Genomic DNA, 17,074 nt, shown 5'->3' on the forward strand with positions numbered 1-17,074 from the left:
CTCACATATGAAAATAATGCAGGTGGTCTGTATATCAGAAGTTAGACATGGGATTCGTGAGATCCAAACGCTTATGTCTGGGGCCTCCCCAGTGGCGCAGTGGTTGAGCGCTGGGTTGCGAAGCTGTCCTCAGCCTCTGCAGCACCAGTTCGATCCCCGGCTGCTCCCCGGCCACCGGAGGAGGGTCCCACATGGCGCGCTGACCTCTCCTGCCGCCCGCTGCTCCCCTCAGCAGTGTACTTCGGTCTTTCTGCCTGCTCTGCTCCCTGCTCTGGCTCTGGTGGATTCTCTCACCCTCCCGCGCTTCTGACTGTACCCAGTGCTTGTATAAATAATCTTTAAAAAAATATATATATATTTAATTTTTTTTTAATTTTTTTTTATATAGAGGCATGTTTCCTTCCTTCCTTCCTTCCTTCCTTCCTTCCTTCCTTCCTTCCTTCCTTCCTTCCTTCCTTCTTCCTTCCTTCCTTCCTTCCTTCCTTCCTTCCTTCCTTCCTTCCTTCCTTCCTTCCTTCCTTCCTTCCTTCCTTCCTTCCTTCCTTCCTTCTTTCTTTCTTTCTCTCTTTGTTTATACAAGCACTGGGTACAGTCAGAAGCGCGGGAGGGTGAGAGAACTCACCAGAGCCAGAGCGGGGAGCAGAGCAGGCAGAAGGACCGAAGTACGCTGCTGAGGGGAGCAGCGGGCGGCAGGAGAGGTCTGCGCGCCATGTGGGACCCTCCTCTGGTGGCCGGGGAGCAGCCGGGGATCGAACCGGCGCCGCAGAGGCTGCGGGCAGCTTCGCAACCCAGCGCTCAACCGCTGCGCCACCGGGGAGGCCCTGAAAAAAAAATAAATATATATTTAAGATTAAAAAAAAAAGTCTTATGTCTGGGTTTCCAATTCTATCATCTTTGCATCTTTCTATTTATGAAACAAAGAAGACAGGGAAGCAAAGCATATAGAATAAGCTATATAATATTTGTTTTTTATTTCTCCTTCCGTAGTATTAGGGGAAAATTATCTTAGGAATCATTTCTATTCAAAATAGTATATTCTGTTTTTGTACATTCCTCTAGACATGCACTCAGTTGACATCTTTTAGCACTTTATCTGAATATTAGGTAGAGCTTTAGTTAAATACAATTAGACTGGAAAATATCCAAGAGAGAAACTGGCTTCTCTATTTGGCTTCTGTTGCTTTGTAATAATGCATGTTTTATTTAGAGAATGGGCTATTTTTATTTCAAGTGAAAGTTCTTATTTTGTACAGTGTATCAAACTCAGACTAGCATCTAAATGAAAAAGTCATGTTTTGTCAATATTGTCAGGGAAAGTTAGGGTCATCTAGATTCTTGAATATCTGTCAACACACAAAATAACAGACAGATCTGTATAACATGCATTGGTCATGTAGGCTTATTAACTAATTATTATTTTTATGTATCTCCATTATAGGTTAAGGACCAATGACTAGATACTTTATATGAAAGGAAACTCCCTCTCCTTTTTATAGCCTATTTATCACCTGAAGCATCTTGCTTAAGCCACATGAAATAAAACTACACAAAATAAAACATTGACAGAAATTGTCAAAACAATACCAGTATTGTGCCACTCATGACAAGTGACCCTGCCATCCTTCTAAGCAGGATTAGAACAAAAATGTTCTCCACCACACATTGTGTTAGAATTTATAGAATATTAATATAAAGCATTAAACTTTCTTTGAATGTCATCTCCCATCTCTAATTTGCATTTCATTTCCTGGGTCTATATTTCCAGGTATTTGACGATGTTAAATAATTAAAATGCCATTGCAATTCACTCTGTCATAACTGAATCTGATACTCACATTATGTGATACTCACTTTTAAGACCCTTAAACACCGTCTACAACTGACCCATAGTTAGCAATGACCTCTAGAGCACATTGAGGGTTCGACACAGATCATTTGAGAGGTAGAACTTAGAAACTTTAACTGGTATCAAGCTGTTCTCCTTGAACAATTTCCAAAATAGTCTGAAATAAACCTGAGTCATCCCCCAGGCCCCTGACAGCCTCCCACTGGAGGAAAGAGCATAGGTGGGAAGTCCCATTAGGGCAGAGAGGCTGAGACAGCGGGTTTGACAGACGGATTGCTTGCTCGCTGTGTGGCCTTGGGAAGCCAGCTAACTTCCCTATCAGCAGCTTCCTCATCCACAAAATGAGAGGGAAGTAACTATCTCCTCCATACAATACTTAGAAGAATCAACTAATATGTGATTGAAAGGCCCAACTCTGTACCACATACATGAATACAGTGTTTTTAAAATCCAGCTGTCTGCCACTTTATGGCTATTTGGTAGATAAATGCTACCTGACCTAATCTGTGAAATGAGAAAAATAAGCTATTCTGGCATGGATGAGTATAGAAGTGAATGGGACGATATGTTTACTGTGCCTAGCACAGAGAATCTGACACAAGAAGTTCCTTGTGTTCTTCTGTGTTTTCCTTTGCTTCTGTGTTCATATAAATCACGCTTCTTTAAGGAGAGAATATTATAGCTCTGTGTGTATGTTCCTTTCCATAAGTTCAAATCATGTTTATTTTCTTGGTTTCTAAGTTCCTATGGATTGAAAATATTACACACAAAAGGCTTGTCTTCTGAGAGCTTTTAAGTTTCCCTAGTGGCAGAGAATACTGGGGCTGAAGTCACAGGCTCACATGTTAAACCCTTGCCGAGCTTGATTATATATGGCTTTTTGTTTATACTCTTCGCATCCACGCCTTTTGTTTTCTAAAATAAAAATAATGCAGTACATTTTTATCACAATGAATGAAATGTTTAAACTTGGGAGTCATATGAGGTAATACATTTATATCCTATTTTAATATATTATTCCACTATTTGTTGATGTACTAAATCTATGTATTCCACTGTATATTTATTTTCCACTCATACATGGTAGTTTATTAGATCCTGGGGGAATGACAGAGGTTATTTAGTGTTACTCCTAAAGTTCTCAAGAATGGTAGCGTCTATCATATTCTGATTTAATTCCACAACCCTGTCCTTACGAAAAAAAAAAAAAAAAAGTGAACAAACATAAAAACAGAACAAGCCTGGGGGACAGCAGTGAACAACCACAACTTAACTAAGTAGTACTGTCCATCCCATCAACTATATCAGATGCTGTATCTTTATAAGAGCAGATTATCACCACCTCTAGTACAACACATTTATTCATAGTGATATGTTGTTTTCTGTCCCTATGAAAAAAAGAATAATCAAAACTTTTTTTTAATTTACTAGGAATGGAGAATCATTATTCATTTATGGCTTGTGTCCTAAGGCTTGTTAGCTCTCTCATGTTCTGTCATAATATAGTCCAGAGGAACCCGGCCCATTCATCAGGTATTTTACAGTATACTCCATTTCTCCATTATGTCAGCCACACAATTGAATAAGAAATGACAAATATATGGAAAGTTTTGGTAAAACACATATGCTCCATGGGTTGGGTGATAAACCCTAAGAAGATATAGTGGCTCATTTCCTCAGTAAATGTTTTAGTAGCTCTTTGGGGGGAGAATGGCACAACATGTCCTATAATAAGGTCAAATCATTGTATTTCATTCATCCAGATAGTAAGAATCACTATACCTGTGAGGGATTTGGGTCTATAGACAGCACTTTCAGCTTTGAACCTTTGACGAGGTAACCATTGGTATCTGTCAACATTAAGTAGTGTGTGCGGAGTAGAAAGAGGTGATGTAGCAAGTCCAGGTTATTCTGTCAGTAGTTCTGACATTGGGCCATACATCTCAGGAGATTCTATCATATTAGAGATAGTAAGGTAGGAAAAAAAAATGTGTGTAGATTATGCCAGGCCCCAATAATCACAATGTAAACCCTTGTGTTCTTTGGCAAAGTTATGCAGAAAGTCATCATATGCTTTTTACAAAATGGCTGCTGGCAGAATATTGGACTTGGTCAGAGTAAGAATTTCCAACCATGGGATAATCAACCGACTAGGTGGCTAGAACTGCTCATAGTGAACCAGCTATCTGAGATGCACCAAATCAATATGTGAGATCATATTAAGATGAAAGTGTTATGGGGCCTCCCTGGTGGCACAGGGGTTGAGTGCTGGGTTGTGAAGCTGCCAGCAGCCTCTGCAGCACTGGTTCGATCTCCAGCCTCTGGGAGAGGGTCCCACATGGCGCGCAGACCTCTCCTGCCACCCACTGCTCCCCTCAGCAGTGTACTTCGTCAGTCTGCCTGTTCAGCTCCCCGCTCTGGCTCTGATGAATTCTCTCACTCTCCCGTGCTTCTGACTGTACCCAGTGATAAATAAATAAATAAATAAATAAATCTTAAAAAAAAAAAAAAGGTGAAAGTGTTTTACACTTGGCATCAGGCACAAGCATGGCCAGAAGGGATAAGAGCAGGTGCCCCTGCCGTCCATGCTTTCAATTACTGTTACCCAACTTCCTTTGCCCTCAATTCTCACGAGTAACCAGGCAACTGAGAAGGAAAAAGACCAAGTTTTGTTAGCTTAGTATGAGGTGCATGCACATCCAAAATAGATGGCTGACATACTACAGCTTCACTAGAGATAACCCTAAAAGAGAGCGTAAGAAATTTTTTCTGAAAGGCAGTGTTGAGTATACCTGTCATATACTTGTATTAAAGAGAAACGGTCCAAGGTAAGAATCAAGAGACAGAGACTTAAAACAAAGTCAAGCAGCTTGGCTGACTGATCACTGGTTGGAGGTAACGTGGTTGGAAGATCAGGGGTAAGGAGATTTGGACAAGAGGGATATGGCTGGGTGTCTTAGGGTAAATATCAGGTGTAAAGATCTTTGTAAATACCAGATCGCATCCTCTATGAAAGCTGTACTAAACAATCAGTGGATGGAACAACTTAGACTGCTGACAGCAGTCAGGCTCCGGTGGGGGCAAAAAATTCCTTGAAATCAGCAATTATGGTAGCAGGGGCAGAGCCTATGCACTGCCTAGCACCATGGACTCAAACACCACAAAGCTTCCACTTTACATTAGCAGCTACTGCACATCCACCTACCAGAGATAAATGTTGAGCATTCGATAAAGCACCATTCCTCGAGGGGAGTGAGCAGCTCCAGCTCTTAGAGGCATCTTACTGACAATGAACTCCTTCCACTTTGGAAGGTGCAGGAATTCGGCCTTCCCTGGGATGGATGCATAGTCTGCATCTCCTATTTGGCATCAGTCTGCAGCACTACCTGAGAGCTCAGAAAGTATTTGAGCCACAAACAATGTAAAACACTGTGAAATATCATATATCTCATTTTATAGGTAAAGAAACATGGGCACAAATGCACACACATGGGATCTGCTGATCCTGTCACACTAACCACTGAGAAACTGCTGACTTGAGACAGCAAAAGTACAGCCTCTTGAACAAACAACTGAGGAAGCAGATCGAAGAAGATGTCCTAAGGAGACAATATCCTCTAAGGTATAGCAGATACTTTATTTTTTAAATTTTTTTACATCATTGCTCATTTTTAAACAATATTTGCTTCCCCCACCCCCTCAGGTGTAGTCCCCATAGTTTCCTTTACCAATGCACCCGTGCACCATCACCTCAGTCCCCTGTGCTCCTCTCTCCCTCCCTCTGATCCCTCTCACTCCTCCTCCCCTGCAGGATGGCTCTGGTTTATAATTGGCTGGTGTTGCTTTGTTGTGGGTTTTTTTTTTTTTGCATCTAATTTTAATTTTAATTTTATTTTCATATTCCCCATACAATTGCAACCCCCATATTTTGACCCCAATCCCTCCTTAAAATTCGCTAATAATATTAGAAAATAAACACACACATACATCTGTGTGGTATATGTGTGTCTGTGTGTAGTCACACAAATGTCATCAAGTATGATATATAGGTAAGTCAGAAATACATAAAACAAGTGCAAGATCACTTGTATGCAGGGCAAAAATCAAAATTCTTCTATTCCACTTCCCCACTATAGAGTTAAAAAGAAAAAAAAAATGATAGGAAATCACTCTTTGGTGTGTTTACCACTGAAGTATGATGTGATCAATATTTATGAATCTATCAAGTCTTTCATATCATATGGATTTATAGTTATCACTGGTCTCAGGATACTTCCTATTACTGTAGAATTCATTTCTAATTTCAAAGTCTGCCATACAGACATATCCTCTTGATTAGCACTGAGCTAGTTTCCTACTTGAAGCACATGCTAAAAGAAGGACAAGGTGAATGACAAGATTTTATTTGCTGAGAAACCTCTGCCTACATGAAGCTGGAAAGAGCAAGTCATTAAACTGATACTGCAAACCTCTCCACTGTCAGTCATTTTAAAGCAGATCTTTTCTCTTAACCTTGTCCACTGGGCGAAAAAGCTAAGCTTCAGTTGGACAGTCATTGAAATATTTGTTTATTATTTTTTTCCTCAGAGCATGGAAAAATATTCTAGGAAAAAGTCATTGTATCCACTCCAATTAAAGCCTGTTATCTTTCTTACAACTACACAAGTCAACAGAAGACTTTATAATAGCTAACATCTGTGCAGCAATTTACAGCCTACAAATACCTTTTATATACATTTATTTCAGTAAATCTCTGAGACAATTATCCACTGTATTTTACAGCTGGGAAAGTGAAGACTTAGAGACTGGGAAAAGTTAGAAAATATTATCTGAGATTCTGTTCATAAATATATACAAATATATATTTTATTCTCTATAGGTAAGCTAGAGAAGGATCTATTGATGAGATGTATTAATATCTCACATATTATGATAAAAGGTTAAATGACTGATTTATGCCAAACTTGACCATGAATTAATATCTCAGGGAAAGTATTAACTTGTCAACTTTTCTCTGAGGAGGAGAAGACTTTTAGGTAAAAAATGAAAGGTCACAGAAGACCTTCTTTTTATCTTTACCTTGGAAAGCAAAAATGATTTTTCAGTAGATTAAACAAATTTGTAGCCATATATACTGACATTAAAACCACCTCCAAAATTGATTCTGTACCCTACTAGCTAATTATCCTATTTGTAATTATACGATTGGTTAATTACTAAGTCTTATAAGAGAAGACATCTTGGAAAGGTTGTAAGATATAATCATACCACATTGGAAATATATTTCAAAAATATTAGGTGCACTTTTATTCACTTATACTTGATGGAAGGTAAAGAGAATGCAATATTAATGAACATTTGCATTTGTGTGAGGAAATTAATTTTCCAGTTGTATCCACAAACATGCTAGTCTAGTACATGGACTAACTCTTCTAAGTTATTCTGAAAATAACCCTTCTAAGTTATTTATAGAAGTCTAAGAACACTTTCCCCTTACAAAATGCAATTAAGCAGTTAAATCATAGGAACCCTTCTCACATTAAGAGACAAAATTTCAACTTAACTGACTTCTAATGACTAACATCAGATTACAAAGTGCATCTCCTTAGCTTTAGTTATGTCCTCTCTTCTAGGGTTGTTTATGTACTATTGCACAGACAAATTAAGTTTCTAACAGATCTTGAAGTGTCAACACTAATTGTACAATTTTTTTATTGCTTCACACAATCCCACTGAAGTTACTATGTAGGAGTCAATAGTAGGAAACACTATAATTAGTTGCAGTTAATATAAAATTATATAGTTGTACATCCAAATATTATCTTGCCCATTTCGATAAAAGTAGTCTTGTCATAACATTTTTTTTGAATCACAAAAGGGTGTCAAAAGACTTCTTAGTTTATGCCTAATTGTCATGACTAAACTTAAATACTTTTGCTAAGTTTAGGCTATATGATATAGTACCTTACTAAAACGTTTAAAAATCAGTACCATTTGTAATTAGTAACCTTTTCCAGAGGAAGACAGGGAATTGATAACATCTTATAGCTCTTAAATGCCTAACTAATTTATTTCCCCACTTACAGTGGAAAACTGTATTCTGTTACCAATGCTGGAGGAGCAAAGCAAAACCAGAATTAGAAAATATTACATATTAAAATGAGACATATACTCTGTATTTACATCTTCTATGAAGGTAACACACGTGCCTTGCTCAAATATTTTGAAAATAGTTATAGCACCTAATCACTTGTACCCATAAAGCCTTTCTGTGCACAGTAGGATATCAAGAATACATTATTTCTTCCCATGACAACTTTATTCTATCTTCACCATTTCTACCACTGAATTAAAATATTTGATTACAGATTCCCAGTTATTGCTACATTTCCAGTTTGCTGGTCCTCACTCTTCTGCCCAAAAGTTTGGTACCTCCAAGTACATTCACTGCAGACCATTGCAGGTAACTGACTGTCACCCAACAGTAGAACCAGGAGAGTTAACTAAGAGGTAACTATCTTGAATCAATTTTATCTTCTCTGCCTTATTCCCTAACTCCACACTACCCCACCACCCTAGCATCAGAAAATTGCTAAGTATCCTACCCACTTACCAAATAGTCTTGTTAAATTAATTACTAGCTACTCATACTCTAGTTTACTATATGGTAACACAGGGGTAATTAACTCATCAATATCTGCTGTGCAAACTGAGTTCTAATTTACTGCATACCCATTTGTAAGTCTGGCTACTGAAATATCTTACTCTTATGACACCTAATGCATTGATTCATCACACTTTTTGACTGGACTATTCCCTGAATGGTGGACCTTGAACATTAATTTCCTTCACTTGGAAAGCAGACTTCTTAAGTGATGTCTCCCCACACCCCACAAAAATAAACCAAAACAACCAACAACAATGAAACATCTACTCAACTTTTAGAAGAGATTAACACACAGCATAGGTGAAGCTGAACATGGTGGGAAGAACATAGCCCTCTCTGTTTAAGTTAGAGCAATAAATGGCGACCATGTATTCCGAGGCAAATATATATATCACAAGCTATTGTAAAAACATTTCAATGTTGGGGCCTCCCTGGTAGTGCAGGGGGTTGAGCCCAGCACCGTGAAGCTGGCTGCAGCCTCTGCAGTGCGATTTCAATCCCTGGCCAGCCAGGAAGCAGCCCACATGGCACAGACCTCTCCTGCCTCACACGTTGCTCCCCTCAGCAGTGTATTTCATCAGTCTGCCTGTTCTGTTCCCCACTCTGTCTCTGGTGAATCCTCTCACCCTCCGCAACTCTGGCCTGTACCCTAGCCCTTGTATTTATAAATAAATAAATCTTTAAAAAATTTTTCAATGTTTTCCCAAACTTGTTTTCTGGAGAGAAAAACAAACCATTCACTCAGTTCAATTCAGTAGATTGCGTTTATTTCCTAAGTCACTAGCTGCTAAAGAGTGAATAGCTAACTATATATAAGAGATGATGTTGTAATTTTATTAGGCATATGTAAATATCCACCAACAATGGACACTGGTTCCAATAGGTCATTGTGTGTGCTTCAGTGAGAAGCAGATTGTTATGGTTGCCAAGAGTAACTCTCAGCCACAAGCCCGTGGACTGGCCAACACTGACCAGCTGGGCAATGCAGGCCTGCAATGTGCCTCGGAATACATGGTGGCCATTTTTTGTTCAAACTTAAACAGAGAGGGCTATGTTCTTCCCACCATGGTCATTCTCATTGCTAAATTTATATTTATAGCTAGCCTCTCCACCATCTGTGCATGCTGCCTATGGTGCATCTCTGAGGACTTGGAGAGGCATTATTTGAAGACCTGATTAAATAGTCAGGAAAAAATCATCCATCATTTATAAGGGGGGAATGTAAGACAGTCACAATGGTGTCCTGTCACGCTTTTGGATTTTTGTCTTCATTTTCTTTTACTTTCATTCTAATTCAATGCCAAATACAATAAACACTGACCAACAGTGTAGAGTCCACTGACAATACATTACCATCTAGGCGAGAGAAGAATGAATTACTAAGATTCTCTAAGCCTGCCTTAGCAAGGAGGTAAATGACATTTCTTCCCAGAGGAGCTTTGATTTTTAATAAACACACACACCCAAGTGAATGAGGGCACAAGTGGAAAACAAGATACTACAATAAAGGGCCACCTGCTGAAATCAGAGCTTATAGGGGTAAGTGAAGCTGAATACCTACAACTGGTTTATCACATGAGCTGAATTTCTGGAATAGCAAAAGGGGATGTTTATTACTATCTCCTGTCACCATGCTCAGATACATCATATCAGATCTATTTTCTACTACCTCTAATTGCAATTTGAAACAAATCTTTAGATGCTGGGGCCAATCTTCTGGCACTGGAGTCACCTTATTTAAAAGTCTTATCTTCAGGTATTACAAAACAAGCAATACCACTACACAACATGCGCACACACACTCCTCAGCGGTTCTTATATCAAAACACTAAACATAATAATGTTCAATTCAAAGCTTCTCCCTACCTCCCAGAGTAGGCCTGTAACCAAAGCCAGTAAAGGAGCCCCATTATTCAGTCTTTTGAGCCCAGTTCTTCCCTTCTGTACAAGGCTAATCCAGGGTCAGAGAGAGAAGAGCAACTGGAAGTAAAGTAACAAGGACTGATTTTCCTAGCTTGTACTCCTACGACTCTGTCAAAGAAGGTTTCAGCGTGCTTCCTTTTTTGGGGGCAGCTCTCTGGGTTTCTTGGAGACCACATCTTAGGAATGTTCTCACTGGGCCTTTTCCTGAAGCCAGCAAGGCAAGGTCTTCAGTGTCTTTTGTCTGAGGAAATCTATGCAGAAGGACCTCATGGGCAGAGTCCTTTCAAAAAAACTGCAGTCCTGTTTTCTTCAAGTGCAACTGACACTTGTTTTTCCCAAAGGTAAAAACAGAGCTTCCTCCCAAATTTCCTTCTTTCGTCCTCTGGTTCATGAGCAGCTCTTGGTAGCCTTCAGTGAGAGTAAGTTGTTTTATTTCTCACTTTTGCAAACAATTCCCACACACGCCCACAATCTATTCAGGGAGTTTTCTTGAGGCCTCTACAACTTAGCTTGTGTGGGAAGGAAAATACTACGAAAATCTCTAATCCTTTTAATTCCACCACTTCAAAGAATACACCAATACCTGCGGTCAGTTGTTGGGGATGAGTCACGTGGCCTTTTGAGCAATGTCGCAAATCTAAAGAGAATGTCTCTCAACTCTCTTTAGAAAAGTTGGAGAGCTGTCTTGCATTTTCCTCAGCTTTATAACCTCAGATGGACATCAAGGTTAACTAGAATTCTCTTGCTCTGTGCTGTGTAGAAGGCAGAGTGTTAGTGCCAACATGGCCGCACTGTCGTTAGTAATGGTGTGGGGCATACATTCTAAAGCAATTGAAGACTCGGTGTTAGGGTTCTGTTTCTCCTATTTATTCATGACTTTCAGAAGAAAAGAATGTAGTCACACAAATGAAATTACACTAACACTTAAAGCACATTAAATTGAGGGAAAAGAAGTCGTCCATCAGAGAAATCAGTGATCTTGAACCAGGGTAAATTGACTGTTTTAATTCCTAGATAGCTCTTAAGAGAACTATCATTTACTTATCTGGGACAGTTGTTCTAGTTAAAACAGTTGCTTTTTTTGTTTTAATCCAGGAAAAAAGGACAAGTCATTATTGTGACCATTAATATGAAAGCATGTTTGTCTTTGGATAATTGATTAGGAGTCCTTTAAAAAATTAAAGGACTTCATAGTTAATTCTCTTTTGCTTTTCTTAGTGGTATTACTTTTTATTGAGGCAACATTGGTTTACAATACTATAGACCACTAAGGTATACGCTATCTCTTTGGATAAATATTACCATATCAGCCTAGTGCCCAGGCATAAAGAAACACAATGTCTCATACATTTCAGCTACTTTCTACTGAATTTATGCAGGGAAAGAAAAAGACAAGAATGAGCCACATCAAGAGCTAAGAAACTGGTCTAAGAGTTAAAGTTATCATAATATATGGTATGAAAACTTTTCATAGGAGTATTAATATTTTCAAGTATTTGTATCTAAACAAATTTTCAATCTTATTTTAGAAAAGTGAATATTTTCTATCTCTAGTCTTACATTTCAGAGAAACAAATTTTTATTTTATCAAAATTCTAAAAACAATTGAGCAAAATAAAGCCTTAAATGTAACAAAAATGAACATTTATCAAAATCTAATTATAAAAATAACATACTTTCAAGTATTTTTTTCTCTCAATTTCCATTGACCACTGATTTAAGACTTCATATATGAGTGTGTGTATAGCATAGATAGTCTATATTTAGATGAAACACTGAAAGAAGAGCATGTCATCAAAGGGGGAAGAAAGTAGTAACTCAGTGGTTGTTGCCACTGACAAATAGAGGCACTTATAGTTCACGATGACTGTCTCTCACTGGAGAGGGATGTTTGATAGATATACCATTGCTAGAAAAAGCATACCACTGATACACATATGTAGACCTTAATTTACTAAATAATTAATTTCAAATTGTAAGTCTATAACAATATAGACTTACAAGAGGACTATGCATAATTATAGCTACAAGTACCAGAGTCAAGTGCCCTTGTCTTACCAGGCTTAGGGACAATGAGTTGTGCACTGGTCTGGGAGTTTCCAGCCTCATTTTCAGCCACACATTGATAAAAGCCTTCATCCGACTTTACCACTCCAAGGATCCGTAAGTTGCTTCCTCCCTAAGGAGAAGAAAAGCAGGTGGTGAAATATTCAAAAAGCAAAACATTAAAGTGACAAAATGACCATAAACAGCATTTTAATTAAAGTTCACAGAAGAATCAAGAAAGGAAGTCATAAGACTATTACTAATTACTTAGTAATTAATTGCTAATTACTAAGTCTTCCAAATGTCTTAATTCCCAAAAAGAAGTGGGAATATGTCCAACAAGAAGATAATGTCTAACACCACTTGGGAAATGCCTCCGACCCTCAAAACTGCTGAATGCATGTGCATCAACTTAACCTAGTTCTACAAGAAAAAATATAATCATAAAATACACATCATCTTTATTAACTAAACGAGAAGTGAACAGAAAATTATTGTGAGAAATGGAAAAAAACAAGGTTAGCATCAAAAGAAATCTTTTCCTTTTACCTACTTGTTATTAAAGGAAACTCAGTTTCGGCAGCTGCTGGGGAAAAGTAAAATGAAACAAAAACAGCTTCAAAGAGAGAAGAAATCTAAGTTGGCTATTTTCTGGATGTGTTTACTGAGAAACAAAAATGTCTGACAATCTTTAAAAAATTGTAATTGCTTTGACATGTACCCTGTTGACCTTGGAGGGGGTTATGGAGGACATTTGATATCTGTGCCCCTCTTGTATAAGGCAAAATGTTTTGCTTTTAATAATCCCTAAATTAAATACAGCAACATTACCTCCTGTCTTCTATAAATTCAGCCACCTTCTTTTTCAAGAATGGATGATAAAATGATAAGGAGATAACATTTAATTATACTAACTCAGTTTATCTTCAATATTAGTGTAAGAATTAGTTCAGTAAGTGAGACGTGTTAAATCACTTTCCCTGAAGTCATTAAGAGATAAATATTACCTCATGGGGAATTCTTAATTGTTTTTAGTGCCTTGTAGTCAATTCTCGGCTGATGTAAAATTCTTAGATAAAGCTGACTAACTTCTAATTAACAAATCTCATATAACTTACTATTTGTGTTAAATGTTACATGTACGCCAGACAATAGCTCTCTGATTTCTGGAGCTACTGGGGAAATATTTGTAAGCATAATTTAGTGGGAATAGGACTCTTACTGTACATTTTCTTTTCACCTTAAGAAAAGCAGCATTTAAATAGGTTGGCTGTAATGCGTCATGCTGGGAGAAAGATTTTTCAAACTGTAGAAAAAAATAAATGTTGCCTTTTATCATATGTCCTGAAGGGCACGCAATAATTTCCTTTATATGCAAGTCATATATATTTTAGACATATACAACACATTTCAAGTTGCCCTATGGCAGGTCATTTTTAAGTCAGTAGTAGTGGAAATAGCATTGCCACTTAAAGGATCTAATGAATTGGTATGGCTTCAAAAGTTAAATGTTTTCCCTTCTTGCTCTATTCCCAGCGAATTGAACAAATACAATGGAAAGTGAAAAAAATGGTTAAGTGGTGCTAACAGTAGCAAGTTATGCTTTATGGATTTATTTCTCAAGATCCCTTGTAGTGTGACAAAGCACATGCACAAAGAGACTATGAAGGGTTCTGGAGGTTGACTGATCTTAGAAGAGGAATTCACCATTGAGAGCCAGCGTAAAGCTAGGGAGAAGAAACTAGTAACTACAAAGCAGTGTGAACTCTGCCTCTCTGGCTTCCTCCCACTGCCACCACCAGGATACGCTGGTGCAATTTGGAAGAGAAGCAAAGGAAAATTGTCTACACTATCAAAGTAAGGCAACAACAATCACAAGTAGCATATCTTGCTGAAAGTTTATTATAAAAGTCAAAGAAGCAGAGATTCCTGGCTTAATTTAGTCTAGAGGTAGGTTCTGAATTGTATTGCCCCAATAACCATCAAGGAGAATACTTGGAAAGAGGAGATTTGCTTCTATTTTCCTTTATCTATTTGTTTAAAACCTTGTCTGAAAGACACACAAAAGGAGCCAGACTATTTGATCACTTTATTGGTTCAAATATGAGAAAAGATAATTACCACTATCTGAAAATAATCACTGGGAATGACCACATCTCCATTCTTCATCCAATTCACAGTGGGCAACGGCTTTCCAGAGACGGCACACTCAAACTCGATGTCCATGCTTTCATAGGCATAGAGGTTGGAAGGGTGATTTAAGAACCATGGCGGAACTGCAAAGACAGAAAAAAAAAATGTGGGTGTGTGGGATTGTGAACATGCATGCTAAGTTCTTCACCATGTGAGAAACAGTGCTTTAGACTACAAAATAGTTGTAATCCAAATGGTTATAATCCAGTTTGGGGGAATTGCTCACAAAAACTTGATTTATTAATCAAGCACTTAGAACACATGGGCCTCCCTTGTGGCGCAGGGGTTAAAGTCTCAGCACTATCAAGCTACTAGCAGCCACTATGGCATGAGTTTGATCCCTGGCTAGGGAGCTGACCCGCGTGGCGCGGCAGACCTCTTCTGTTTCCAGATCTGCCTGTTTTGCTCCCCGCAGCAGGGTATTTCAGTAGATTCGCCTGTTCTACTCCCCACTCTGTCTCCAGTGCATACTTTCACCTTCCTCCCACACCTCTAGCTTACAGCCCAGTTCTTACATGCACAAATAAAAATAAATCTTTGAAAAAAATGGAACTTGGAATAAATCTTCACTCTTGTCCTAAACACAGCATAATGGTTGCAGTGAATGGTATTTTGCCACAAGGAATGAAAAATAAACACTTGTGGAAAAAAACATTAAATTTAGTAAACAGCTGAATACTCAAGTAACTCTATCCAATTGATCTGCATAAAGGACAGTGGGATGTGTATAAAGTTAAAGAATCTAAGCTAATGAAGTAAACAGAGGGGAGTTGATTGGAATTCAGCAACCCAGAGTATAAAACAAAAAAGCTTAGTGTCCCTGTAATTCTAGAGTTTCATTAGGATGTAGTTAATGTGAAGGACTCATTTCCTGCTGAAACTGGCTGCAGCGATAGGACACTAAAATGACTGTCATCTTTAGTGTGGACACATTCCTATTGTCCTAGTAATTATCTACTGTAGCGTATTATTCCACTATATTATAATTTTCTCAGCATGGTAAGTGATATCCTAATTTAATTTAGTGTCTCAATTACCATAATACTAGTTACTCTATGATGAAAATTTGCAATTGAAAGAAAATTACAAATACAATATAACACACCTGTGCTAATGAATTTCTCAGGCTCTGTCCCTCAAAGTCCTGCCTAGAGGAAGAAGAATTTTGAAAGTAATGTTCATCCTCTTCCTCTGGGAATCTTAAATTGATAGCACATTGGAATCTTCACACTGCCTGAGATCCAGGTTAAATTCACAGTGAAGTAGCAGCCTTGATCTCATTTCACATAGGAAATTGATATGCATTTTGGGGAACCATTTTTAAGGTTAGATTGTATTTCTTTGCCATTATTAAGCTCAGTAAGAAGGATGCACTAAAGCTTGAACCTTTGAGTAAATACTGCATTTTAAAAATTTAATTATTTATTAATATATATATGAGACAACATTTTTCATTTGTTTTACAATGTTTGCTTTCTTTTCTCAGGTATAGTCCCCGTAGAATTTCTACCACCAGTTCACTGTGCACCAGCACCATAGTCCCTTGTGCTCTGCCCTCCCCTGTTTTGATCCCTCCTCTCTCTCCCTCCCCTGAAGAATGTCTCTGATTTAGAGTTGTCTGTTTATTTTTATTTTGTTTTGTTATGTTTTTCATTATTATTTTTTCCCTAATGCCTTATTTGATGCCCCTGTATTCCTCCTATAAGTGAAATCATCCGATATTTTTTCTTTTTCCTTCTGACTTATTTCACTGAGCATAATCCCTTCTAGCTCCATCCCTGTTGCTGCAAATAGCATTATCTTTTTTGATTGCCGAATACTATTCTACTGTGTATATACACTACATCTTCTTGATCCAGCCATCTATTTTTAGGCATTTGGGTTGTTTCCAAGTCATACCTATTATAGTACTGCAATAAACACAGGGTTACGGGTGTTCTTTTGAATTAGTGTTTTTGTGTCCTTTGGGTAGATCCCTAGGTGTGGAATTGCTGGATCATGGAAGCTCCATTTTCAGTAGTCTGAGGAACCTCCACACAGCTTTCCATAGTGGTTGGGACCAGTTTGCATTCCCACCAGAAGCGCAGGAGTTCCTTTTTCACAACATCCTCACCGATATTTGCTGTTGCTAGTTTTTTTTTAATATGTGCCATTCTTACTGGTGTGAGATGGTATCTCATTGTGGTTTTGACTTGCATTTCCCTGGTTATGAGGGATGTTGAACTTTTTTCATATGCTTGTTGGCCATTTGCATTTCCTCTTTGGAGAAGTATCTTTCAAGTCCTTCCCATTTTTTGACTGGATTGTTTACTTTGTTTTTGTTCAGTTGTTTGAGTTCTTTGCATATCTTTGTGATCAGTCCCTTATCAATTGTATGAAATACAAAAATTTTCTCCCAA

The 17,074-nt window shown here is 38.1% G+C and overlaps 1 protein-coding gene across 2 annotated transcripts in view; it reads right to left on the reverse strand.

Annotated features, from left to right (window-relative positions):
• Positions 1-17,074, reverse strand: part of DCC (DCC netrin 1 receptor) — a 1,038,093-nt gene that overhangs the window by 382,844 nt on the left and 638,175 nt on the right. For both annotated transcript variants that reach the window (XM_054694039.1, XM_054694040.1), the window contains exons 6-7: positions 14,604-14,758; positions 12,495-12,615 (exon numbers count right to left, since the gene is read on the reverse strand). In XM_054694039.1, the coding sequence (XP_054550014.1) occupies positions 12,495-12,615; positions 14,604-14,758 (276 nt within the window). The remainder of the gene's footprint in view (positions 1-12,494; positions 12,616-14,603; positions 14,759-17,074) is intronic.

This window comes from Talpa occidentalis, unplaced genomic scaffold (assembly GCF_014898055.3).
Source record: "Talpa occidentalis isolate TD23 unplaced genomic scaffold, MPIMG_talOcc4v2.1 talOcc4.13, whole genome shotgun sequence".
In the NCBI taxonomy this organism is placed as follows: Eukaryota; Metazoa; Chordata; class Mammalia; order Eulipotyphla; family Talpidae; genus Talpa; species Talpa occidentalis.